At 52.1% G+C, this 27,480-nt stretch overlaps 1 protein-coding gene and 2 long non-coding RNA genes across 4 annotated transcripts in view; 2 read left to right on the forward strand and 1 right to left on the reverse strand.

Moving 5' to 3' along the window:
- The first annotated feature begins 224 nt into the window (after positions 1-224).
- On the forward strand, positions 225-3,415 carry LOC139082262 (uncharacterized). Its single transcript, XR_011538078.1, has 3 exons — positions 225-335; positions 2,846-2,947; positions 3,289-3,415. It is a non-coding gene; the product is annotated as an uncharacterized lncRNA (long non-coding RNA).
- A 1,655-nt stretch (positions 3,416-5,070) lies between these two features.
- Positions 5,071-27,480, reverse strand: part of CA5A (carbonic anhydrase 5A) — a 33,056-nt gene continuing 10,646 nt past the window's right edge. For both annotated transcript variants that reach the window (XM_008508649.2, XM_008508643.2), the window contains exons 3-7: positions 16,090-16,208; positions 13,820-13,915; positions 13,608-13,670; positions 7,975-8,130; positions 5,071-5,337 (exon numbers count right to left, since the gene is read on the reverse strand). In XM_008508649.2, the coding sequence (XP_008506871.1) occupies positions 5,194-5,337; positions 7,975-8,130; positions 13,608-13,670; positions 13,820-13,915; positions 16,090-16,208 (578 nt within the window). In that variant the 3' untranslated portion in view covers positions 5,071-5,193. The remainder of the gene's footprint in view (positions 5,338-7,974; positions 8,131-13,607; positions 13,671-13,819; positions 13,916-16,089; positions 16,209-27,480) is intronic.
- Positions 9,384-14,267, forward strand: LOC139082261 (uncharacterized). Its single transcript, XR_011538077.1, has 3 exons — positions 9,384-9,516; positions 12,306-13,052; positions 13,629-14,267. It is a non-coding gene; the product is annotated as an uncharacterized lncRNA (long non-coding RNA).

The raw sequence follows: 27,480 nt of genomic DNA on the forward strand, positions 1-27,480 counted from the left end.
GTGAGTCCTGCAGCCACTCCAGTGAGTTTCTCTGGCTCTCGGGTCAATCACCCCAGGACGTGGAGGCGAGGCGGGTGGCCGTCTGTCCCCAGGGAGCAAGGCCTCTCACACATTTGCATTTTTACAAAACGAGAAAATAGCATGAAAGCAAAGGGAGGAAGGCTTGAACTTTAAACACTGGGCCGGAAACCCCACCACACAGTCCTGAGTCCCGTCACAGTGCACGTTGTCCGGCCAGTAGCCCCGCAGACCTTGACCTTGATGTCCCCGCGCTCAGGATGGTGTGGAAGGGCCCGGCCTGCTGTTCGTCCGTCGCTTTGAGGCTTGCAGTCAAGGTATTTCCTCCCCAGGGGTTGGTGGTTTCCCTGCAGGGCACCCAGGTTCCACGTGGTCCCGGGGGGATCTGGGTCTCAGGATTAACGCCAGTTTTACAAAGAAGAGAACATCCACCAGGGGACAAAGACCGTTGTGTCCACAGGAAAAAGGAGGATGAAAGTTGTCTCCCCCGAATTCTTGCTGAGACGTGATACCACTGTGTGGCGAGGGGCACCAAGCTCAGGGTGCTGCCATCCCTTCTCTGGCCTGTGAGACCCCTCTGGACACCCGGACCTTTCTCGGCCCAAAGTCCCTCTGGAAATGGACAGCCACAGAGGACAGCCGCCTGGCTGCTCTGTGCCCCCATCCCCAGCTCCAACCCTCCAATGATGGCCGCTGCTTCCTCTCTGAGGACACGTCCCCATGAGCCACAGGAGGCCTGAGCAGGTGCCTTCGGGGTGGAGTTTCCATCACGATCCACCTTCAGGTTATTATAGGATAAGGTTTCTCACTAAGTGGTGAAGTCCAGGACTTTGTCCTTTTGCTGCGAGGCTGCATTTTTTATTGCATTTAATTGCGCACATCAGAAGGGCAAAAACAAACTCTGTGCAGGCCCCCAGGACGGCCCACAATCCAGGAGCGGCTCCCCCCTGCTCTGCCCTCCTGAGCAGGTCTCAACCTCCCAAGTGAGCCTGAGTTTCCCCATCAAAACCTGGGGACATTTGCATGGAACTTTCTGTGAACCCATTATAAACAGGATTGCTGTGTGCTCATACCTGGCCACACAGGCCAGTCACGGGGGAGCTTTTTAAAAGCACCAGTCCTCAGACCAGGGTACCATAAGCTCTGAGGGGTCGGGGCCGGGCTCCGTGTGGTGCCAACACACACAGGGGATGAGGATTGAGAATGTGCATAACACTGAGCCCAGGGCCTGGCCGGGAGCGCGGCCGAGCTGTGTGGACTACTGTTGGTGGCGGCAGGCCTGTTGTTGGGTATTCTCTTAATTCTCCATCCTAAGTGAGCAGGATGTCAGCGTAAAGCTGAGCTGAGACACATCCGTTTTAATCGCATTCCTTTTTCAACATCTATTTGACTCCTTCAAGCCAACCCGCTTTCACTTGGCATCGCCACTGAACTCGATCCTTTTACGAACCAAAACAGATTTTATTTTAAACTGTTTTTGCTGACAATGAATTACTCGTGTCCTGACTCCGTAAACAGAGTTGACTTCTCTGGGTGGGACCAGTTACCTGGTGGCAGTACATTTCATGACGTCCTCGGCAGTTAAGGAAGGAGGCCACGGGAGGACTGTCTGTCGGGGGTCTCCACTAGGTGACCCTGGTGACATCCCTGATTAGTCTTTCTGTGGGCCCTGTACCCTCGTCGGTACACCCTGGTGCCTCTGATCTTATTCCCAGCGCCTGTTTCACTTATTCCCAGAATTGCATGTGTCGACATCCCAGGTGGCCTCGTGTCCTGTCTGCAGGGCCTCAGAAACCTCAGCTCTCAAGTGGGCAGCGAAGTGTTTGCTTTAAACTGAGGTATAATATACATCCCATAAGTGTGTAAAGGGCACAAATATTGAGTGCTCACCTCAGTGGTTTTTTGTGCTCCCATGTACACACCTATGTAAGGCCCAGGTCAAGAGAGAGAACTGTGCATCCAACATGGTGGCCATTGGCTGGTCACATGTAGCACTTAAATTTTAACTAATTAAAATTACATCTAATCAAAATTCAGTCCCTCAGTTGCACTGACCACATTTCAAGCGCTCAATGGCCATGTGTGCCTGAGGGCTGCCATATAGGATAGTGAGCTCTAGAACATTCCAACATCTCTTCCCCCACTGAGCCCTGTGGTTCCCTGGTGCCTTGCCTAGTCTATCCCCTCCATGAACCCCCAGGGCAGACCAACCTCAGGGCTGTTGTGTGCAGCTTGGCGGAAGTCGCCACATTCTGGTTTTGCATATACAGTGTGGTCAGCTGAGTAAGGACCCAAGCTGTCCTTGACCTAATCCCCAGGACCTATGGATATGTGACCTTCCGTGGCAAAGGGACTCTGCAGATGGGATTAAGTGAAGGATCCTGAGATGAGAGATGATCCTGGATTATCTGGTGAGCCCAACGGAATCACAAGGTCCTCGTGAGAGAGAAGCGCAGGGTCAGAGTCAGAGAGAAGTCATGACAATGGAAGCAGAGGTTGGAGTGATGCGCTTTGCAGATGGAGGAAGGGGCCACAAGCCAAGGAGTGTGGGCACCTCTAGAAGCTGGAGAAGGTGAAGGAACAGATTCTGCCCTGGAGCCTCTAGAGGAGCCAGCCCTGCAGACACCTTGACTCGGCTCAGTGAGATGCGTGTCAGACTTTTGGCCTCCAGAACTGTAAGGTTGTTGGAGGCCACTAAGTTTGTGTTAACTTGTTACAGCAGCTGCAGCAAACTCTCCATAAAGACTCAAGAATGGCTGCATTTCCCCAGAGGACAAGAAATATTTTTGGGTCCAAACCTAACTTAAAAATATCTCCTTCCCTCCAGGATGCCACCTGTCCTTGGTGATGGGAACCATCCACCCATCCACGCTCCGCACCCAGCGCTGACTGCCACGGCGTGCACCGTCACCCAGGCCCCCAGACTGAGGTGAGGCAACACTGCCTCCAGGGCCTTTGTGAACCAACATGAAAGCTTGTTGGGCTGTGTTTGGACAAAGCGTTGCGCTGTCACGGGCGCTGGGGAGCAGTGCCCCCTTTTCAGGAAAGAACACGTATAAGGAAGTTTAGGGCGGCTTTCTCTGTAGTTGGCGCCAGAACACTGAATGGCCCAACGCCAGACCGTAAATTGTTGGTACCTGAGGAAGTTCTGTGATGGGGGGAAAACCTGTAAATCTGTGCCAAAATAAGCCACATCCATCCCATAGGTTCTCTTTGATTTCAGACGTTTTTGTGGATTATAATAAGTCTATTTATTCTTTGTCTCCCCAGAATGAAATGGAGTTTATCACCACACCTTGTGGACAGGTTTGCACTTGCTTATTTTTCTGTGCTGTTTTTCGCCATTTATCCAACGGTAAGGTCACGTCGGAAGATAATATGATTAGGTTGTTTGTAGAGCTGCATCTCTACCAGAGGGAATGTTTTTAATGCTATTAAAATAAAAATGCCATTCTCAATTAGGACGTGATTCTGCCTTAAAAAAGAAGAATATTCTGACACCTGCTACCACATGGATGAACCTTGAGGACATTATGCAAGAGAAATAAGCCAGACACCAAAAGACAAATTCTGTCTGATTCCACTTATATGTGGGCCCTAGAGGAGTCGAATTCATAGAGACAGAAAGTAGGATGGTGGGCGCCAGGGGCCGGGAAGGCGGATGGAGAGTGAGTGTTTAATGGGGGCAGAGTTTCAGTTTTACAAGATGCAAAGAGCTCTGGAGATGGATGGTGGTGATGGCTGTGTGACATTATGAATGTGTTTAATACCACTGAGCTGTACATTTAAAAATGTTAAAGATAGTAATTTCATGTTGTGTGTATTTCATCACAATTTAAAAAAAAACCCCGCAGGGAGAAACCAATTACACACCCTCCAGTGACCGCAATTAAATGGCAGCATATACCAAGCAACTCTGGAAAACTCCCCAGCTTTGAAGATGGAGGAAGGGGCCATGAGCCAAGGAATGTGGTGCCTCTAGGAGCTGGAGAAGACAATGGGCAGATTCTCCCAGAACCTCCAGGGGGAGCCAGTCGGGCCCACCTTTTTTTTTTTTTTTTTTAAAGATTTTTTATTTTTTCCTTTTTCTCCCCAAAGCCCCCCGGTTCATAGTCGTGTATTCTTCGTTGTGGGTTCTTCTAGTTGTGGCATGTGGGACACTGCCTCAGCGTGGCTTGATGAGCAGTGCCATGTCCGCGCCCAGGATTCGAACCAACGAAACACTGGGCCACCTGCAGTGGAGCGCGCGAACTTAACCACTCGGCCACGGGGCCAGCCCCCAGTCGGGCCCACCTTGATTGCAGACTTCTGGCCTCCAGAACAATGAGAGAATACATGTCTATCGTTTCAAGCCACCAAGTTTGCAGCTGCTATGGGTTGAATTGAGTCCCCCCAAATTTATATGTTGAAGCCCTAAGCCACAGCGTCACTGCATTTGGAGGTGGTGCTTTTAGGAGGTAACTGAGGTTAAATGAGGTCATAAGGGTGGGGTCCTAATCTGGTAGGATTGCTGGCCTTAGAAGAAGAGGAAAGGAGAAAGGTGCTTGCATGCCCTCAGGAAAGGCCGGGTGAGGGCACAGTGAGAACATGTTGTCTACAGCTCAAGGAGAGAGTCTCGCCAGAGCCCGACCTTGCTGGCACCTTGATCGTGGACTTCTGTCTCACAACTGTGGGAAAATGCATTTCGTTTGTTTCTCTCTCCCTCCCGCAGTGTGTGGTCATTTGTTACAGCAGCCCCAGGACGCTGGTACATCCAGGAATTTGGAAATGGCAAAGAAGGATGTTGGTCTTAGCCTCTGTTGCCTGGAAACGACAGGGTGGCCATGAATGTGGGGAAACAGAGGGTGCCCGTCTGCAGAGAGGAAAGCGTGGAACTGTGAGAGGGCCGGGCAGACGACCTCGGTCAGCTGGGGCTTGCTCGGCCCCATGAGGCCACCGTGCACTGCCGTGGGTCCCCTGGGATACTCTGTCCCAGGGTTCCATTCCCTATCATCCTTAAGCTTCTTTGAAGTGATTTGCTTTCCTTGCAACTGAAAAGTACCTTGACTAAAACAGTGCTCTCTCTTTTTAATTTTGTATGTTAATTTTGAGGTGACGTGTGATCAGACCATGACACTCGGGACACAATACTTCTTTTTAAAGCCGATTCTGCCCGCTAACTTGGACGTAATCAGGTTAGGACCTTGCGCCCTCTCCTGCGGGCTGGAAGGACGCACGGACCTTCCGGTTCATCAGGGGCTGCAGGGGGCGACGGTTGTTCACCATTGTCCTGTCTTCTTCACCAAGGGCAGAAAACAGGAGCGTGCGAAACGCGGCCAGCTGGAATGGAGAGCAACAGAGTAAGCCAGGTGTGGGTACAGAGTGAGCCAACCCCAGGATCCCTCCGGCCTGTGCGGTCCCTCCCACGTTGAATCAGGGTTGGCCCTATATGGTCAATGCAATATAGCGGGAGTGTCTCCCGAGCTGGGTCAGAGAAGGCCTTGCAGCCTCCACCTTTTCTCTTGGGTCACTTGCTCTGGGGAAGCCAGCAGCCATGTTGAGAGGACACTCAAGCAGCCCCACAGAGAGGCCCACGGGAGAGGAACTGAGGCCCATAGCCACAGCCAGCACCAGCTTGCCAACCACCTGAATAAGCCAACTTGGGAGAGAATCCCCCGGCCCATCAAGCTCTCAGGTAACTGCAGCCCCACTGACATCTGACAGCAACTCGTCAGAGATCTGAAGGCAGGGCCACCCAAAATTCTGACCCACAGAACTCTGAGGGATGAGAAATGATGATGGTTTTCTTACGCTACTAAATTTTGGAGCAATTTGTTACACAGCAATAGATAACTCATGCACACAGCATAAACGCTAAGGTAACACTGGTTGCTTTTCACTCAGAGTGAACGTTTATGCATCATCTCATCTCTTCTCAGAACTTACTGATGAGCTCTGTGAGAATAAGTCACATGTCTAATTAAATACGGAAACTGGGATTAGATCTCACAGTGACCGTTTATTGGACCGATGGGGCGCCCCCTGGAGTTGTGGGAGTGCGGTGCACAGTTTCCCGGGCACTCAGCACAGTGTGCCCGTCCAGGATGCTCTTGCTGTGCACGTGTTATTCACCCTCTTATAAATGCGCCCTTTTCCTCTCCCCCACCTGGCAAACTCTGGCCCACCACCCAGAGGGTGCACGCCCTAGCTCCCTGGTCAGGGTAAGCGGCTTCTGCTCTGCATTTTTGTACTCCACCACCCAGCCTGTTTCTACTTTCCCTCCAGACGGCAGTGTGCAGAGATGCATCCCTGTTTCCATCACCCCCTCATTCCTAGGCCTCTCCCACCCTCTTCTGTTACAACATGTGACACGTGATGGGGGCTTATTACTTGTTTGTTTGGTGACAAAAGGGGTCTGGGTGACAGGGGTCATTTGTCAAACAAGGCCTTCCTCGTGTCTCCTCATGTCTTCCTCGTGTCTGTAACAGTTCTGGTCTGGGGGAACGGTGGGTAACACACCCCACATCTCGAAGTCAGCCCTTCAAAGCCAACAGCATCATTCTGAGACTTTTAAATAAGAGAATATTCTCACAGAATCGTGAGGCTGGAGGACCCTCTAAGACCTCGTTTAGAGCCCCCAGAAAGAGGACGGGGCTTGACCAGTAACGTCAGCCCTGGACATGGGGTGGGAGAGAGGCAGCGCGCTGGCTGCATAATCATCATTCCTAAACCCGAAACTGCCCTAGACAGACAGACTTTTTCCAGGTCCTGGAGATTTCCGGAGAAAAAGATACTATAACTTTCCTAAAAAGTATACAAGTAATATCTACTCATTTTTAGCAAAAAAAAAAAAAAAAAAGTAGAATATTTAGACAAGGAAAAGGAAGCAAACAAAAGTCACTGCAGACCTATGACCCCAGGACAGTGAGCCCTGACTCTCTAGTGTGTGTATGTGATAGGTTGGGACACGGCTCAGTAAACACTCAGTCGCTCCTCCCTACTCCACTCACATTGGCCTGGCCACTGTGACTTGCTTTGGCCAATAGGGTGTGAGTGGGCATGACATAAGCAGATGCCTGTGCATGTGCCCTGTGGCTTATCTTTTGCATTTTTGTCATTTAACTTGTGAACCAGCCCTGGGCAGCCAATGGTCCCAATCAGAGCCTCCCCAGCGAGCCCAGAGACCCGGGAGCAGGAAAAACACAGACTTGCTACAAGCCGTTGCATTTTGGGGTGGTTTGTTACTCGGCATTACAGTAGCAACAGCAGGCTAACACAATCCTTCTGGAATTTCCTCCCGGCATATCTAGTGCCATAACTTCTCAATACAGCAGGTGAGAAAACCCTCTGCAATCTCGATTTCTTCCTGTTCTAGCATCCAAAGAGCAGGACAACCTCCAGAATTGCCTCTTTGCCCTCAATGACCCTACTTCTTTCACCGCTTTCCAGCTTCCATCCGGGACACCCCTTTCTCGGTTAATTTATTCGTCAACAGATACTTACTGTGGTCCGTTACAGGCAAGGACCTATGTCCCAACTATAACGTCACTTCTTCTCTTTTAAAGTCACTTCACCTCGACACAGACTGAAGAGCAAGCAGTGACCTAGTTCAAGCGTCTGACCCTAGGGATCCATGCCGCGTCTGAATCCCAAACCACTCACGATTCGGAAGTGCGGCAGTATAGCTGTGCCCCCTCATGTCAGTCCCCTCTCCGGCTTCCCTCCCTTTCTCTCTGTCTCTGTCTCTCTCCCTCTCACACACTAATATCTCAACGTCAGAGGGAGAGCTGTGATCTCAGGAACTTCTGTTCAATCCCCACGAGCTCCTATTCCAATTGGAAAATTCTTCTTGTGCAGGAGCATCAAACACGCTCAGAGAAGGAAACTCCGTGAGGCTTGCTCGCAATCTTAGTGATGCTGCCAGACAGGGGAACTTCTCCAACACAGTCCTACCACACGGTCACAGGCGCGGCTCACCTGGCTCTGGGCCACCTCGATGGGCGTCCTCTGGAGGATCCAGGTGACCGACTCGGTTAGCGGAGGGGTGGTGAGGGAGCCCGGGTAGGTCCAGTAATCCCGGCAGGTGGGCAGCAGACAGGAGGGCTCAAAGGGGCCCATGGCTGCCCGCGCATCCTGAGGGACCGAGACCACAGGCAGCGTCAGATCTCAGCGGAGGTGGAGGGGGCGCAGGAGGGAAGGGAATGGTGCCCCATCTTTATCTCAGTGATGCGGCCTTCTCGTCGCTCGGAGGGGAGTGCGTTCCCTGAGATAAAGGCTGTGGGGCCGGGCTTCTCACATTTGGAAGCAGTAACAAGAAAATGTGACTATTCTGTCAGAGCAGGGATTCCTACCAAATGCTCATTTGTTTCCTTTTAAAGTTATTCATTTTCATATACCTTGGCTGTGAAAATATTACACTTTTAAAAATGGTGGTAAAATAGCATGCATAACAGAACATTCACCATTTTAACCGTTTTTAAATGTACAGTTCAGTGGTGTTAATGACATTCACATTGTTGTGCAACCATCCCCACCATCCATCTCCTGAATTTTTGTCATCTTCCCAAACTGAAACTCTGTGCCCGTTGAACACTCACTCCCCTCCCCCTCCCCCAGCTCCTGGTGTCCACCGTCCTACTTTCTGTCTCTGTGAATCTGACGACTCTAGGTCCCTCGTGTGTGTGGAATCCTGCAGTATTTGTCTTTTTGAGATCGGCTTATTTCTCTTAGCATAAAGTCCTCGAGGTCCATCCACGTTGTAGCAGGTGTCAGGATTCCCTTCCTCTTTAAGGCTGAACAAAGCTCCGTCGTGTGGGTGGACCACGTTTTGTTTATCCATTCATCTGTCGGTGGACACTTGGGTTGCTTCCACTTTCTGCTGTTGTGGTTAATGCTGCCATTGACACAAATGTACCAATATCTCTTCTAGACGTGCTTCTAATTATTTCGGGTGTATACCCAGAAGTGGAATTGCTGGATCCTATGGTGAGTGTACGTGTAAGTTTTTGAAGAACCACCAGACTGTTTCCCACAGTGACTACACCAGAAAATATTACACTTCTAGGACAGCTGGACCCCCCTTCCCGGCAGCCCTCCCTGACGCACGCGCGTGGCAATGCCACAGGCTCAGGAGGACGCTGTCCATTGTGCGGGATTCCCTGACCCACATGCCAGGATTTTCCTCCTCCTCACGGTTGTTCCATGACTGTGTGCCAGGCTCTCGGAGCTGCTTCGAGGAGGGGCTCCCGTCAGCACACCCTCCTGCTCAGGGGAGCCCTTGGTTTGCTTGCTTTCCCTGTTTCATAGAAGGAGAGTGAGAAACCTGCCTCTCTGAGTTTCAAGTGGGCTGCCACCATTCATTCATTCATTCATTCATTCCCTCACAGCTGTTTGTCGAGCGCTGCGGTAAACCGAGCCCGTCTTAGGCCCTGCAGGTACTGCAGTAAATGAAGCAGCCCAAACCACCTGCCCTCGGGGACTCACCTCTCACTGGAGGGATGCGGACAGCGCACGAACTGAGTGAGTCAGACACCCAGCAGTTCACACGTGGTAAGGGTGATGGAGCAGAGCAAAGCAGGACCGTGGGGTAAGAGATTCAGGTGTGGGGCTGGTGTTTTAAGAGGGGTGGTCCCTAAGGCCTCACTGCAAAGGTGACATTTGAGCAAAGACATGGAGGAGGTGAAGGAAGAGGCCATGCAGATTTCAGGGGAAGAGCCTTCTAGGAAGCCGGCACAGCCAGTGCAAAGGCCCTGAGACAGGGTGTGACCCAATGGGCCTGAGGAACAACAAAGAGGCTACATGGCTGGAATGAGTAAATGAGACACAAAAGCAATAAAAAGAGACCAGTGGGAAGAGCGCCTGCAGTTGGGGACAGCCCTGCTTCTGCCCAGGGATGGGGACCCCTGAAGAAACCCACCAACAGGGGCAGGAGCACTGGAGCTGCTGTCTGGATGCTGCTCAGCACAGCCCCCGGGGGTGTAAAGAGAAAGGAGAGCCTCTTGGCCGGTCTCTGCCTTGTTGCAAGCCAAAGTCATCCAAGCAGGCTTTTACTCAGAGAGGAAAAGATCCCTGGGGGGTCCCTCAGGGTGGCAGGCCCGGGACAGTGGCCTCCACGCCTCTGTAAAGCAAGTGAGCCTGAAAGGCCGAGGGCACAGGCCCAGAAGCAAGTTAACACTAACCAGGCCCAGAGTAACGGCCTCAGCTCCAGACCCAGACGCACTCCGGGTCCCACAGAGGGTGTTCAAGCACTAAGCAGACGCTCCCCCATCCCCAAGGAAGGTGGCCGCCCTGCCCAGCAAAGTCCTCCCACCCAGCCTTCAAAGCCAAAAGCAAGTGGCCCCACCACCTGGCTTGTCCCCTAGCTGCTGACTCTCACCAGTTGGAACAGGGGGACGTTAATTAAGCTGCCAAAGAGAAGGAAGTAAATTGATTCACAGTGACAGACACTTAGAAATTGCCTCGTGTTTGCCTGCTGTTCCACTTTGTAATTAATTGTCTGGTTAATGTCGTAAAAACAGCACTATTGAAATATAATTCAGGGCCAGCCCGGTGGCACAGTGGTTAAGTGCACACATTCCACTTCGGTGGCCTGGGGTTTGCCACTTTGGATCCCGGGTGCGGACATGGCACTGCTTGGCATGCTATGCCATGGGAGGCATCCCACATATAAAGTAGAGGAAGATGGACACAGACGTTAGCTCAGGGCCAGTCTTCCTCAGCAAAAAGAGGAGGATTGGCAGCCGACGTCAGCTCAGGGATAATCTTCCTCAAAAAAAAAGGAAGAACAAAAAACAAACAAGCAAAAAGAAATATAATTCAGGTAGCATAGAATTCACCCATTTAAAGTAGATGATTCTGTGGTTTTTAGTGTAGTCACAGATAGATATGTGCAACCATCACCATAGTCAACATTAGAACATTTTCATCATCTCAAAAAAGAACTCCAGAAAGAAAGAACCCCAGGAGGTACTCTTTAGCTAGCCCTCCCCAACCTCCACATGCCCCTACCCCTCCACAGGCCCCACTAATCTGCTTTCTGTCGCCATGCCTTTGCCTGTTCTAGACGCTCCCTGTAAGTGGGATCATGTAAAATGTGGCCCTTTGTGTGTGGCTTCTTTCACTCGGCAGAGCATCTTCAAGGCTCATCCACGTTGCAGTGCGTGTCAGTGCTTCTTTCCTTTTCACAGCTTGGTAATATTCCACCATGTGGTCTAGTTAATTCCTGAAGGCAACAGGTCACATGGGCACATGGGACAAATGCAAAAAGTACCAGTGGGTGTGTGGTGACAAGTGAAGGCCCTCCGCCTCCCCCCGCCCCAGCCCAAAGGTGCTGACGTGCCAGGCACCTTCCAAGGCTTTGAACTTTCCGAACTACCCTTGAGAGGTGCTTCTATTTTATTGATGAAGAAAGTAAGACAGATGTAGGTGACTTTCTCAAAGCCACGTAATTAGACGTGGCAGAACCCAGATGCTACGGGAGGTCGGTCCCGTCCCAAAGCCAGGGCTGGTTCCTCCCTCCCCGGGCTGCAGGGGTCGGGGTGAAGGCAGCAGACCACGAGCAGGAGCAGACGGATGGACCCAACCACCTGTCCACTGAAATTCTGAGAGGCCATCCCTATGTTTCCAGCAGCATTCCCAGGACCTCTGTGTCGCTCTCTTAAGCATGTTAGGGTTCAGAGCTGCCCTCTGCTTACAGACAGCTGCTGTCCCTTGGGGCCCCCAGAGCAAGCGAAGGCCCCTCCTTTGTGTGTCCATCAGCCAGGAGGGCCAGGGTGTTACGGTGGAGACCACCCATTCATCTCGAATACAGACAGACCAGCTCGTGGTGACGGGCGCCCACCCCAGATGTCTTTGCTGGGAGAAGTGGGTCGACGTGTAGTCCTCTTTGCTGCTGATGAGCATCCCACTCCAGAGGGAAGAGAAGTAGCTTACAGAGAAAGCTCCACGCGATACAGCGAGGGAGAATAAAAACAGGAGAAGGGCAAAACTCTAGGGCTGGAAACGGACCACAGCTCCCCCAGGTTCGGGGGTTGGCTCCAAAAGGCCACAGGACAGAACGTGCTATATGGTCCTGCATGGGGGACCGTGGCTCTACACATTTGTCAAAACCTGTAGAAGTGCACAGCACAGAGGAGACTTACAACATCGCAAATTCCAATAATCAACCCAGACGTTGGGGAAACCCAGGATGGCGAGCCGACTGTGACAAATGACAGGAAATGGAATGTACCCTCCACCCGCGAAGCACAGACTCCTGCTCTCCAAGGCTGGGCCTTTTGTCTCTTAAGAGTCTCACTCTTCCTTTTCAGGTGAGGAATTGAGCCCCAAAGATGAGTGTCAGGACCAGAACTGAGCCACAGGCATGTCCTCTATCTCCCACTGACCCATTTCTGCCCTGCGATTTGCCCAGAAGAGCTGGAGTTGGCCCGTGGGAGAGAAACGCTCCAGCACCTTCCAGGAAGGAAAGCAGCTCCTTGAGTAAACAGCACCTCTCAGTCAGCTCTTCTCTCTCCTGCCAAGAGGTGGGGACCACGCTACGTAGGAGGTGGACGCTGGTGGGGAAAACATCCCAGGTTTACTCTGGCTGCAGACCAGCGACGGAGAGGATGCTCTCAGCACCTTGACCTTGCCGAGTTCCTGAGCTGGCGGACAGGGCAGCGGGGGGCGATCTGCTGTCCGTCCCACCAGGCAGGCCAGGAGGTCAACATCAAGGGGAACGCACCACACAGATCAAACAATCCCTGTGAATCAGCCGAGGAAGGGCTGGCCCCCAGCTTTCATCTGGAGCCACTCTCGCCATTGTTAAGACAGGTCAGAGCCCTATCCGTCCCCATGTCCAAGGACCACGGTGACTCCTTCCTGCTTGGAATTCTTTTGTTTGGTACCGAACAAATAAACGACATTTCTCTGGAATTTCCATTTCTCCATCAAAGTCCTTTCTCAGCTGATGTTGGAGAAAAGCTACATTGTTCTCGTCGCCATCTTTGGAGCTGTGCTTAACGCAGCAAGGCGTACAAGGAGCTGAGCAAAGAGCCATTGCCACCAGCGAGCGAGTGGTGGGTTTCCATGGCGGTCCCTCCCTCCCGCCTCCAGGTTCTCCTGGGCCATCCCAGTTCCCTCCGGACGAGGGCGCTAGGAGGCACGCGGGCGGGCACTCTTAATTGTTAATGGTACTTAGGTCGATCAGTTTTAAAGCAAATGTTATCACGAGTGGGTGTCGTTGCCTGGGACAGGCTAAAGATTTTTAAAAGCGGGTCCATGTAATGAAAGATATTAAGTAAATAATAGTGCCACTGGTGGGTGGACATAGCAAAAATCTTCAAGATGCTGCCTGATTGACTCAATTTTGGGAAGCTCAACTCGAGTCCAGCACCCCTACTATACTGCAGAGGGAGGGCCCTGAGGATAGCAGTGACGCCTTCGAGGTCAGAGTGTGAGCCAGGGAGCCACACAACTAGAATCGGCCCCTGGGGGTTCCATTCCCAGACCCGGCCTCAGACCCCCTCTGCAATGCTCTGGCCACCAAAATGGTTTTTCTCCCTTGCAAATGAGTCATTACTCTAAACAATTTTACTTTTCCAATCACGCTGCTTTCAAAATACGTAGCTCACCTTATGCCTTATTTCCGGCAGGACGTCCACCAACTTCTGCAGCCCCTCGTGATGGGCGCCCAGCTGTACAGCACAGACACGAAACATTGGTTTGGAAAAGCAGAAGATAGGACGACAGCACAGTTCACTCTAAATCGGCCGTGTCTAAAGGCAGTTCTTGGTTCCCGCACACGACTTTCTTCTCTGGAAGAGCTACGCCCTGGCAGGATTACCTTTAAAAAGACGCCTATCACCGCCAGGCCGCTCTCTCCCATCACAGCTTCGCTGTAATTCTGGTATTTCACCGAATTCCAGTGGACTAAATGCAGCTGGAACACAGGAGCGAGAGAAATGACATTTATCACGATGCGGCAAGAAACAAAAGAGTCACTCCTCTTTCTGTGGGGCAGACCTATATGTCCATTTAATGATTTTAATGAATTCAGCATCATGGCTGGGTCTGAGGGGGCTGCAGCGCTGAGCGAACAATGAAAGCACGGAGAGGAGGGGCCTCGGCGGGTCGGGGCGAGAGAAAGGAGGCACGTTTCAACTTTATAAAATAGAAATTGGCGGTTGGACTATTTGTTGCTCTCAGACATCCTTGCACGAGGGCTGCGAAATAAAATCCAGGACTCTCAGTTAAATTTGAATTTCAGATAAACAACGAATAATTTTTTAGTCTAAGTGTGCCCCAAATGTTGCATTCTTTTCTTCTATATCTGTCACCCTACCTTGAACTTCGTCTGTGACTTTATTTTACTTCCCTCCTTTGGTTTTCCTAAGCCCAAACTCGGCATCGGGATTGGCCAGGTGACAAGGATCTAAATCAGAGGCGGGTAAGGGCTGGGGAAACGGGCTTTCCTGGGTCACTGGCGCGCAGGAGGCAGAACCAGGACAACCAGGGCTGGCTTGGGGCTCTGTGTGACGAGAACACGTGGTCCTGAGGAGGCTGAGTTTGGTTCAGCGTCTAGAAGGGCCCTGGGTGTCTGTACATATTCCCCTTTACAGGCATGAGTTGTGGCCAGGCCTTTCTGAACGGCGACCAAGCCAGAGCCCAGAAAGCCTGTGGCCTCTCATGGTCAACAAGACCCTCCCTCCCTATGCAGCAGCTGGATTCCAGGGCCTGGAGGGCTCTGCCGAGGGTGCTGGGCCCTCATGTGCCCCGTGTGGCACCTCACTCCACACAAGCCTCAGTGCTCTGGCCATGCACATCGGGGACAGTGACAGTGGCATGGCCTCTCCCTGCTGGTGCATAGCTCACCTGAAGCCCCCGCCCACTGTCCTAGTGCCGTCACCCAGAAACAGAGATGGCTGGGCCCTGGCCCCCACAGAAGCCTTCTTCCGTCACAGACCCTGCCTTTAGAGCTGGCTTTGCCTCCCCAACCCCCCAGGAACGGTAGGCTCCAGCCTGGGCCAGAGGCGTGGCCAGGACGGCCGCAGCCCCTGCTCGGCCCCACTCAGGGAGAGGCCCTGGCGGGTCCCGAGCGCTGATCTCCTCTAATAAATCACAACTTCCTCTGTTAAAATAGCTGTTCATTAAAAACCACAGCGCAGACACACAGTTACTAAGATAGAAGGTGAGCTGTTAAACCAAAGGGAGCATGTGGCAAGCTAGTGTTCCTCTATTTCTGTCATATTTGTAAATACATGTATAATCATAGCAAGGGACGTGACTCCCTATTTTTAAACTCTGGGTGTGTGATCATAGGTGATTTTCACGTTTCCAGTGGCCTGGCCTCTAGTGCTATTTTCACTATCGTGTTCCTTCCCCTCAACGGCCACAAAAAGTTGAGACGGAACAGTCCCTAATTTGAAATGCATCAGAAGTCCAGGTGCTTGGTCAGGGGCGGAGGGACAGGCCAGGGGGCAGCCGTGTGATCAAGTGACTGTGGCAAAATGTCAATTGCAGGATCTGGTGGCAGTGCACGGGCTCTCACCGCACAGTTGTTTCCATTTTTTTGTATGTTGGAAAAATTTCATAATAAAATACCGGGGGAAATCTGTAAGGCATCATCCGTCACCCCACCGTAACTACAAAACCCAGCTCCTAACATCTGTCTCCACTCCTGTGACTTACTGACTCCCATTTGGAATGTTGCAAATATCACTTTGCTTGAAGAACATGATCTCTATTGTGAAGATTTTCAGATTCTCAATAGAAAGCCTCGCCTGCCTTGAAGGACAGGAAGCTTCTAGTCTATAATCTACCGGCAGCAAGGGGGTGGCTGAGAGAGATGCTAAGAGCGCAGACGCTGTGCTTGAATCCCAGCTGTCTGACTTTGCAAGTTACGTAACCACTCAGAACCTCAGTCTCTTCTTCTGTTAAATCAAAGTGCTAACAGTACTCTCCTGTTAGGAAAGTTGTGTGATTGAATGGGTAGGGCAGTGAATTGTTCCAGTTTGAGCAGTGGGAGTCCCCTATGACTAGAGAAATCCTTTGTTTCTGGGCAACCAAGCAGGGTAGAAAGCACCCACAATTCTTGCTAGGATGACGTCTACAGACCTCTGCCGGAAAAGCATGGGCGTCCACGGTGTGCTCTGAGCCCCACTCGTTCGCGTCTCCCCAGTGGAGGTGGAACTGCTTTAGTCTGTAGTGGTTTTCCAAGGGGCCACCGCTAATTCCTAGAAGATGAAGCCAGTAGAACTGGTGCATTAGTTTGTCTGGTCTTTGGACGGTGGTGTTGCTGTCTACGTGGAGGTCACATGATTTCACTCTCAAGAAAAGGATGTCGCACTGAAATGACAAACTGGAAGGTGGGTCCATGAGAGCTGAGATCTCCTCTGCTCATCTCTGTCGCCACCGCCTGGCCCTGGGCCGGCCACACCTCCCTCACTGTAAACGCCTCGGGGAACAGACTCCTGCGCAGCCGCCAGGTGACTGTAGGGGCCTCAACCCGGCTGCGTGCAGCAATAGGCAAAGAAAAACTGTTTCTGAGGTACATGCTGGTCCTATAAGATTTCCAGATTTTTCTTTAATTTAAAAAAATGATGTCTTTTGAATTAAAAAACAGCAGCTTAAATTCTGTCACAAAATAATTCCATAAACTAACATGTAATGAGCAAGACGTTTAAATGAACCCATTCTGAGATACAATGAGCCACCTTGTCCACCGGTGCTGACCTTTTTGCAGCCCTTGCTCAGTCTGGTCCCACTACGTGACCAGGTTTTACTGGGATGTTCTTTCCAAGTCACCCTAAACAACTGGTGTGGCCTCCCCAAGAGCTGTTAGTCTGACGCCCACGGCTCAGACGTGACGAGCTCCCATCACCAAGGAACCTGGCTCTAACCTGTGGAACTGGGGGTACCCCCACCAGAGGCCCTGGGAATCTGCATGTTAACAAGCTGCCGGGTGACTGTGATGCACGCGGTACAGCTTGTCTCTGGCTGCATTTTGCTAACAGATTTCCACCAACAACTGCTACAAATATAATGGTCACTGTTGGACATCTTGCTTCTGATGGAAGTGAGCACTCGTGCTCTGGGATGGCTGGGACAAGTCTGGAGGACACTCCGGAGAATGGGGTGAGTTCCGGGGGTGGCCTTGCCTGCACCAACTCCTCCACGTGGCAAAACCAGGGAAAACATTTAGTGATGTGAAGGATGCCATGGACGGTGTCAAATGCTACCGGCGAGTGGTGTTTTCTGTTTTGCTTTTGCCATAAAAAGTTGGTAGCAGAAAAGCACTGAGCTGCAAACTAGGAAACAGTTGCAGCTCGTGATTGCGCCCTCGATCAAGTCATGAAGTTTCCCGTTCCTCTTTCTTCACTCGCAAATGACAGTGTTGGTCTATAACCCCTGGTTGTAAAGTTCTGTGGTTCTGAGAGGTAATCTATTCTGCTGAACACACACGCATGAATTATATCTCAATCTAAAAAATACACAGGAGTATCTCTTCCCCAGCAAGTACACAAAAACGTTGTAAACCATGAAGTCTAATCTGCTGGCGGCCAACAGCACGGGCAGCTGGAAGGAGCCCCCTGTGCATGAGGAAGGCAAGGCAGAGGGGCAAACCTCCCAGGCGGGTTTGAAGGGCAAGATGTTAATGGAGATTTTCTGTGGCTAAAAATACAAGAGGGGTGATGTTTTTCCTTTGAGGGGTAAGGATACTCGAGCCCATCAGCCTTCCTAGTTTTGCACCGTATTTTCATTGATCAGGAGAGGTTAGATGGGTTGCTGGTAATCCCAGCAATGGGAGCTGGGATTTGAACACAGATCTGGTGCCAAAATCCATGCCTTTTCTACTTTATCTTTCAAAGTGAAAAACATATTCTAAGGAAATTATAGAATCACGAAACGCAGGCAGTGGTAATCTTTGTGCCTCTTCTGCCTGGAGCCTTGTAGCTGTGGTGGAAAGGAAGTTTGTGGTACTGTCCAGCCAGAGACCTTGTGCCACCAAAATGTACCAATTAGTGACCAAGAGGTGAGCCTAAGGGGAGAGTCTGCCACTCATCTGACCAACTTTCCTCCAGGCGATGCCCTGGGCACTGAGAGACTGAGACTGGCAATATGCTCACTTACCCAGAAGGTAACCACGTGGATGTCCACGCACGTCTATAACATCTCTTCTAAAACAAAAGTGCCAGATGGCAACAATGATGAGTGGGCCTGGATTTGTAATTTAGCTCTGCCCCTAATTTGCTCTGTGACCTTGAGCAAGTTACTCAGCCTCTCTGAGGCTATGACATGAGGAGTACTGACAGGATAACCTGAGACGACGGCAGGGAAAGCCCGTTGTAAAGTGTTGTCAGACGACAATGATGATAATGATGCTGGTGACTAGACAGCACCTAATCTTTCAGGGACTCGGCTCCTTCAATGACTAAAAAAATAGAATTGCCAGCTAAATGGTTGTTGTTTTTCTTTCCAGCTCAAGCATCTTAGAATTCTACCCAGACACACACATACAGAATCCAAGAAGATTGATACCAACCGTGTGAGGAATAAATGTACCGCCAGCTGGATGTCTGCCAGATCCCCACCAAAAATAACCCTGTAGAAAAATCACTCCCCACTGTTGCTAACGACAGAGAGCCCAGAACGGGAGACTGCTGGGCTGGGAGGGGACGGGTGGAGGGAAAGCATTCCTCCTTCCTCTGGCAGGTAAAGAGCAACAGAGGTCGGAAGACTTTCCCAAGGTCACCCTCCGTGCAGGACTGGACACACGGGCCATGGTTTCATGCTCTCCCCGACATCAAACTGCCCCCAGATTCTCTGCTGAAGCAGCCTCTCGCCAGTCGGACTCCCGCCCTTTTGCTTCCCTAAGACACTGTCTCCCGTTTCAGTAAGAGAATACAAACGGATGTCTGTCCTTTGGAAGCCCAGGGCACTTGCCCTCTGCAGGAGAGAATGTTACTTCTCAGTGGAGCCTCCCGGACATGCCTTTCCTCCCATCTTTCAGGCTGCTGTGTGGTCATCTGTCAATGAACGGCGGTTGCCCTGGGCTGGGACCAAACAACCCCATAACAGAATCCCCGGAAGGCTGCTGCACCTCACTAGCTCTGTAACGTGCAGGAGCAAATAAGGAGACGGCGAAACCTGAGATTCCTAGGACGATGAGTGAAGAGCAAGGGGTCTGGGTCTGGCTGAATTTCTAGGGCATAAGTGGGGGATACTTTGTAACGTGGGCTGGGCTGGAGCGGCCCCCTGTGGCAGGTGGTGGAGACACACTGGGGTCCGGCATTTTGGCCGTCCTGGGCTTGATGCCCCTTGCAGCCTCACTCCTTTAAGTGCATCTCAGGAAGAGAAAAAGAGCTTGTCAAAAAGCACAATTCTATTTTCAAGAACCACAGCGGGTATCGACTACACGGAAAATCTCCCTGGAACAATGTCTCTAAAATTAGACCAACGGGCAAAGACAGCCCCCTAGCAAAATGTCAAGTGTCTTTATTTTAAAAAAGGAAAACAGCGTTTCCTGCCCCTTCTGCAGTGGTCAGGAGCGGGGTCTGGTGTCAGATGCTGGCGCCACCTCTTCCAAACTGAGTGACTCTGGTCCAGTTAGGGAGCCACTCCCAGCCTCAGTTTCCCCAGCTGTAAAATGGGGATGAACCTAGAGGTTACTCGATATTGCAAGGGACATTGCAAGGATTCTGTCATGTGTGAGACACAAAGTTCTTAGCACAATGCTTGGCATTTTGGAAGCACCCAAAGAACGAAAACCAGCAGCCATGACATGTCTCTGAAATGGGACGAAGCAGCTGATGAAGGAGGAGTGGCCGTCTCGTGGGTCCTGGGTGCTGTGCAACCACACCCATCAGCTCAAGTCATGCTCAGAGCCTGGTGGGCAGTTAGGACGTGCTGTGAATGCCACTAACCGACAGCCAGCGCCTATTGAGCGCCTGCCCGCTGCTGGACATGGTGCAAAGCACTTGATGTCCCATGTCCTCCCCCTGCTCCCCGTCTCCTCCTCCCATGATTGGTTCCACACAATGGCCCTGCGAGTGGGCACTATTAGCCCAATTTCGAGATGAAGAAACTGAGACTCAGAGGAGGTCAGCCACCTGCCTCAGGTCACCAGGCAACCTCAACCCAGGGCTGCTTGAAGGTGCAGCCCCTCAGCTTTGGAAGCAAGGTTCAAGACAGACTCTGCGACTTTTCCCACCGGGAAAGTTGGGAACCCAATTTAAGGCTGCAGCCCTGGATAAAATAATCTCAAAGTCACTTTTCATAATGGCTATATGGTGTCAGAGTAATTCTCTTCAATAAAACAGTTTTAAAAGGTAAGCCCAATTCGTAAAAAGGGGACCTTTATCTGGCCAGCCCCCAGCCTCCAGTCCCCAGACTCCTGCATCAGTAGGGTCTGCCCACGGAGCGGAGGCCGTACGTACGTCACCCCAGCAGTCCCCACGAGCAGGTGCATCAAGATTTAATTGGAGAATTGCACCGGAACCAGCCCCTCCAAACCCCCTGAGGACGGATGATGCTGGAGGCTAACTCCAGGCTACTGTTTGCTGACCCCAGAAACTATTGTCTATTACAATAGCTGCTGTTAATAGCCATCTATTTGAGTTCACTGTTTTTTCCAGGACAAGCAGGCTTTTGGCAGTCACGGTTGTTTTATGGCTTAAAATAAGTGCAAGAGAAGTTAGAGATGTTCTAATTAGTCACAACTGCAAAAAATAAGATGTTGCCGAGGATCAGCCTGTTCTTGATGCTGCTCTGGGGTTTAAGCAACGTTCCGAAGCTGTAAAGTGCAAGGGCAAAGGGTTTCCGTGTGTCCTCTGGACCAAGACGGTCTCTGGGATTCTCTCCAGGCAGGGAGCAGCAGGAGCCGGTGACCAGCACGCTGCCAGCGTTTGAGGGACTCAGCCCCACCCGAGACCCCTGAAGTGGGGGAGTCCAGACGGCTGTCTGGGAGTCAAAATCTAAGATCATCACACATTGGCTCTGGTGTTAAAGCCAGGTGACCAGAGCTCAAATTGTGGTCTCAGGCAGGGTGGCCTTGAGCGGGTTGTTTTAATTCTCTGCATCTCAGGCTTGACATGTATTGGTAAAACCATAATGACATCCATTCGTTGGAACACGGCGAGGATCACGTACAGTAAGGATCACATGCAGTGACGCCTACAGACCGCTCCCTAGAATGGCCCCTGGCACCTCTCAGGGGCTCAACTAGTGGTAGCACTGTCTGTTTGTATTGCTGGTATTATTATTATTAAAATTATCATCACCATGATGATGATGATCATCATCATCATAGCAGAGGTTTGCAGTCACCCAAAACAGCTACTCTTATTCCCAAGACAGGACCTGCATGTAAAGACATTGAAGGACAGACATGTCTTAAGAAAGTGTCCATGAGAAGGGGCTCAGCCAGCCACAGAAGCATAAAAGAGAATAAACCATCCATTCAATAAATATTCCCCGAGTTCCTCCTCTCTGCCACCCACGGTTCTAAGTAGCGGGGATGGGGAGAGAATGACACACACGCAATCCTGCTCTCCTGGAGCTTGGGATCAACGGGGAGGGCGGACGGTGCCTCACTGACGGGCATCCACGGCGAGGAGCGTTGGGGCAGGCACAGATGGGATGTTTTGCGGGAAGCTCAACTGGTGTAGGGCATCAGAGAGGGCCTCCTCGAGGAAGTGGTGGCCTAGGTGAGCCTGAGGAATGGAGACAAAGACAGTTCCAGGCAGAAAGGGACAAGAGGGAGCGAGGACTGGAGGGAGAGCAGGTCACCGTGGTGGATCAGGTGGGAGTTCCAAGTGGTGGACATTCATGCAGGGGGCAATGAGGGGTGGGTTGAGGGGCAGAGGGGCTGGTGCGGGCAGGGGCCAGGTAGGGGAGCTTTCATCAACAGACTTTGAATGTTCCAGTCTTTACAAACAGACACATCCTGCAAGATTCTGCTGATGCCATCAGCTGTTCGATTCCTCCACTCCCCTAGCCTGACTCCGAACTCAACTGTAGGTGGGTGAGCGGGGAGAAAACGTGCTGTGGGGTGCGCCCGGAGCCCTTCCCTGGTGCTATTCTGCCCCGGTGAGCAGCACGAAGGCCGAGGATGCGGGGTGCCTGGAGGCTGAGGTGCTGCTGCCCGCTGACGTTCTCCTTTCAATCACAAGGCCAACGCGGAAAGCCCTGGAGAATACCACAGTCTGCGGTGGGCTCTCCTGAGTAAGTTACAGGAATCTGCTCAGCATCTCACACACAAAGTCCTCAAAGTCATCCTCCCAAGGCCTCCGCCGGGGCTCCTTTCAAGTCTCTCCTCTTTCTCGCCCTTTCCATTGAGTCTCTGCCCACAATGCCCCTGCCTCCTCTCCTAGGCCCCCCCACCACACGCCGCTCTGCTCTGTCCCCTTCTCCTCCCACGCTGCCCACACACCTCACATCCCAGCCACTGATCCTCCTCCGCCTCCCGAAACCCTGAGGAACGTGGTGGCCCCTCCTGATCCACACGCCAGCCTTGCAGACGTGGTCAGTGGACCCTCCTTGCGTTGCCCTCTCTGAGTGCAGCCGTGTGCAGTGGCCGGTGCAGGGGTGTGGGGAAGATGCAGGATCCAGAGCTCACGTCTGCCTCGAGAGGTGGGGGAGGGGGTGGCAGGGCTTGCATTTGCCATGTGCGACTCAGTTTATCTTTCAATTCACCTTTCCACTTATTTCCTAACTTGAGATCTCCTTGCAAGCAAAGACTGCATCTGGAAGGTTCTGGGACCTGACGCAGTACTGTGCACAGTAAGCGCTCACTAAAGCCAAGAGGTAGTGGCGTGAGCTGCTACACTGCAGATTCATAATTGCAGCTTCTTGTGCAGCATGGTGAGGGGACAGGGTCAGAGAACCACACCTGCACCTAACGTCCAGAATAACACCTCTGACCCCCCAAAAATTCCCAAGCCCAGGACCTGAGAGAAGAGACAGTAGATAAATAAGGAAGGAAGATGGAAAATATATAGTTTTAGGAACTGGATTACCAGTTTATTAATTTGCAGTGAAACATAACTGCCCCAGGACCACAGTGTGATAATCACGTTCTCTCATCCCAGTCAAGGTGTCATCTTGGGACCATGCAGCCACAGTGCCCTTCCTGACAGCACAGAATTCCCTTCCGGAATCCTCCCTTCCTCCTGTGCATAATCTTGAACCACTAGTTCATGCCTTGCTGCAGGCACCTCACACCTAACCCGGTTCACGGAAGGGTCCCTGGGACTTGGGTCCGGTGTGGGACGATGCTGGGGCCGGAGGGTGACAAAGCAGTTCTTCCTGCCGCATTCCTGACCTGTCTCCAGGCCCGACCTCCAGCCTACCTTTCCAGGAGGGAGCCCCCAAATTCTTATGTGGCTGGAGTCAGTTTCTTTGGCTTGCATCCGAAGATCCCCAACTGGCGGAAGTGAGGTCTGCAGACTTTAAACTCACGCTGGTCTGCAGGTCATGCATTCACTCCAGGAGCAAACATTCATTCATTGAGCTCCTGCTGTGTGTGTCAGCTGCAGATTCTACATTGGTGAACAGCGCCCGTGGCCTTCAGCTCTCAGGAACCATGCCCAGCTGGGATCTCTTGGCACTGGGGATAATTATTAACTGCCATTTAGAGGATAAAAGGCCATTATTGGCCCCACTTTACAAATGACTTAAATTTCACTTTGATGTTGGAAGGAGTATTAGCGGGCCCCTGGCTTCAGTGCCTGACACCTCAGCTGCCGATTACTGTCCTCGCGAGTGAGTGCCCCTTCCAGAAGGCTGCTCACAAGTAGGATAAGGGCCTCCAGGCTTGGAGTTCCCATTTTTCTTCCTTTGGCCAATTGTCTGGGTCACACAAACACATGGAGTCCTCCGTAGTCAGAGAAAGCCAGACTCAGCCTGGCCGGCAGCTGCTTCTCTGCCTTCTCTGTGTTCCCCCTAGTGGAAAACATTAAAAGAGCACATGGCCGGTGCCTCATTTGATGATTTTATTTTGAATGAACCCCAGGAGGCGAAGCTGTCATTGGCTGGCTGCTCAATTCTCTTGGCACGGTGCTAGGCGCTTCACACAGGCCCTCTTTTAATCCTCCCACCAACCAGCCAACGTCAGAGCTTCAGTTTCCAGAAGAGGAGACTGAGGGTCAGAGAGTTTAGGGGACATGCTCATGCCACCCAGCTGGTAAGTGGAGGAATGCAGCCAAGTTGCTCTTTCTTGCCCAGAGATGGGGCTCTCACCACCATGCTTACTCCCTTAAAGAGTAAGATGAGCCGCCACTGAGGTGCTGGGGGGCAGCCCAGGACCCTGTCCCCCAGAAGAGAAGGGTCTAGCATGGAAGACAGAGGTGTTTTTCCATTTGCTGTTCTCTTCACGCCACTCAGCTAAGTGGGCAGGCTGAGGGGTGGGGATGGGGAACAGGGCACCTCAGCTCCCTGGAGTCAGGCCTGGCGCTGTCAGCAAGACACCAGTGCCCTGGCTGCTCTTCCACGGGTGGCGGGAGGCAGTAGGATTTGGAAACAGCCCTGGGTTTGAATATTGGATGTGGGTGTCCTCTTCCGATAAATGGGAAGATTTGCCTATCTCTTGGGGTGATCGTGAGACTTAAACCCCAATCAGCCGTTGATTTGTCACAAGCTCTCAAATGTCGTCTCGCGACAGAAATGACCAGTACCACCAGGTCATTTAGGATCTGGTTCCCAGCACACAGGGCGTCTTCTCGAGAAGCAGTGGGATCTGTCTGTGGCCTTCCATCACACTCGGTGCCAACACTGCTCATCAGATGGGGCCAGTGCCGCTGTGCCTGAGGACAAGCATCTCTTGAGCTGGGACAAGAGGGCTTCCCCAGCATGGTGGTGCATGGGGTCTGACAAGGGGTCTCTTGGGAGCTGCGCTGTTTCCCTCCATTGCTTCCTCCCCTCCTCAAAAGCCCCATCCCCACTCGCAGGCAGCTCCGCCCCCTCCACCAGTCCTTTCTTCCTTGGCCTCCAGCACCGCCCCTCACGTTCTTGGAGAGAGCCGGCTGCCTCCACCTCTGTTAGTCATCCTCGCTGGCCAGCGTTAATCTCCAAGTGCTCACAGTATCCCTCGCCCACTGGAAAAACTGCTGGAACCTTCCACGCTGGCAGAGAACGTCCTCGACCTCCTGGTTATGTCTCACTTTGAGTTTCTGGCTCTCCCCTGTTGTTGGCCTAAGGCAACCTAAGCCATCGTATTTTATGCAAAGTTACTCCGATGCGTGCGCCTTCTCCACTCACCTCCCTTCTTGCTCCCGAGGCCTTTCCTTTGCCTCTATCCAGGGTTTGTTTTAAATTATGGGAAAGTCTCATTATTCTCATTTTCTTGCTGCAAAGCTTTTTTTAGTACTTTCCGTCTTTCAGCTGTGTTTTCCATTTCCTTTGCTCCCGGCGGCTCCCAGTTTCCAATGGAGGTGAACAAAGGAGACAGGGGATCTGAAAGAGGGGGGCTGGAAGCCAGAAAACCAGCTGTCACCATGGAGGGGGGCAGGAGCATGTGCAATTGAGTAGGAGAGAAAGAAAAAGGAAACTGGGTTTGGGAGAAATGACCAGTAAAGTAAAACCAGATTGGCCTGTGTGGACAGGAGCCACAGGCGGAATTATCCGACTAATTTATATGGCTGGGGAGAGACACCCAGATAATTATTTCGGTCTGTGGCAGGGCAGGGCGAGTCTCTTTGAACCAGACTGGGAAGGTGGTGGAGAAGTCGAAAAGCGGGGTCAGGACCAGGTCAACACAGGGGCCTGTCTGCATCAGGGCAGAGAAGGCTTGAACTTTGAGAGTGACACAAATCGGGGTGGGCTGAGGTCAGCTTGGGGTCAATGGCAAGGACGTCTGGCCCAGTGGAGCGGGCTTTAGGATGCCTCTCCAGAACCCTGTGGTCCTCCACTCTTTGACCTCCTTGCCCCAGGGCAGGCCCATCCTCAGTCACTGTGATTGGCTCACCCAGGACAGTGACCCAAGCTGGTCAATGAGAATCAGCTCTGGGGCCGATGCTGCAACTGCTGGGACAGAGGCGCTGTCTCTTGGTGGCCCTCCATGGGGAGGGTGAGCCGGAGCCGTGGGCCGCCATCTTTGCCCCCATTTGGGAATCCCTGGTCTGGAATGAGTCCACCCCGGGGAAGGCAGAGCCCAGAAAGGGAGTGTTCAGATTCCCATTGGTGTTGTTCCACCACCTGACCCAGCCAAGCCCTGGACTTTTTAGGATTTGAGCCAGTGAGTTTCCCTCCTCTTTGCTTAAGCCAGTTTGAGTTGAGCTCAGTCATGCAACCCAAAAGAAGCCTTAATGAATACAGTGAATGTCTCACTTGGAGAGCAAAAATGAGATCAGAGGTAGCAGGCACTGAGAGGGAAGAGGGCTAGGGACAGTGACATGCGGGACTGGTTCGTATGTATTGGCTCCTGGAAACGGACTGTGCACATCTCTTCCCAGCTTAGGAGCAGCGCCTTTGCGTTGGGAGCTCGAAATCGGCTGTGCAGGAGGATTTACACCGAGGAACCTGGCAAACACTACAAATCATGCCTTCTTGTCCCTCCCCCAAACCCAAAGACCAGCTGCTGAACAGTCCCAGCACTCCACCAGCCACGTACGCGGAAGGGCCGGGCTCATGTGAGGCCTGGCTTCCCGGAGGCTCGGCCTAAGCATCTTAAAGCACCTGACTGCCCATCTCTGTGGGCCAAGTTGGCCAGAGCATTGCCAATGCTGCCCCGCACACGGGCCGCACAGGCCAGCCCACAGCTGAATCACGTTTGAGCAAAGACGAGAAGGATGGACGCTGGCGATTCTCCAGCTCCCGCCCTTCTACGTCTTCTCTCCCAACTTAGTCACTTGTTACTGGTCTACTTGTATTGGGACTCTCGGAAAGAAGTGACAGAAGCTTAAATCAACCGACTTCATCAAAAAAGAGCTTGATGAGTGCAGGGGCTGGTTTGGCCTCCGGCACAGCTGTGTTTAGAGGCTCCCACCATGGCCTCGGGCCTCCATTTCTCTCCACCTCTTGGCTTTGCTCTCTTTTGAGGACGGCAGGCCCAGGGCCACAGCTGACCCTCGCACAGCGCAGGCACAAAGAGAGATTCTCTTAACATTTCCAAGAAAAATTCTTTGGCTCTCGCTGGTCTGGCCTGAGTCTCATATCCACGCTGGGCCAAGTGCTGAAGCCAGAGGAATGGCTGCTTGGACTGGCCACACCCATTCTATGGTTCAAGCTTTGGGTAAAAATTCAAGAGGTTGAAATTCTTGACCAAAAGGAGGCCTTGACTTGTGATTCTGGGGAGAATTATCACCTGCGAAAGTCTAGCTTCCCAACCTGAAGTCTGACTCTGAGCTCCTGAGAGACACAGGAACATCTAGATTCCAGGGCGCACAGGATGTAAGACATCCAGACAACAATAATAACCACAGAGACGTCCCTGCCCCACCTGTCAGGAGGGTCCGGCGTGGGCTTCTTCTTGCTGGTGGTTGAGGGATGGCGTCCCAGGCTGACCCTTGC

Source organism: Equus przewalskii, chromosome 3 (genome assembly GCF_037783145.1).
Source record: "Equus przewalskii isolate Varuska chromosome 3, EquPr2, whole genome shotgun sequence".
Lineage (NCBI taxonomy): Eukaryota > Metazoa > Chordata > Mammalia > Perissodactyla > Equidae > Equus > Equus przewalskii.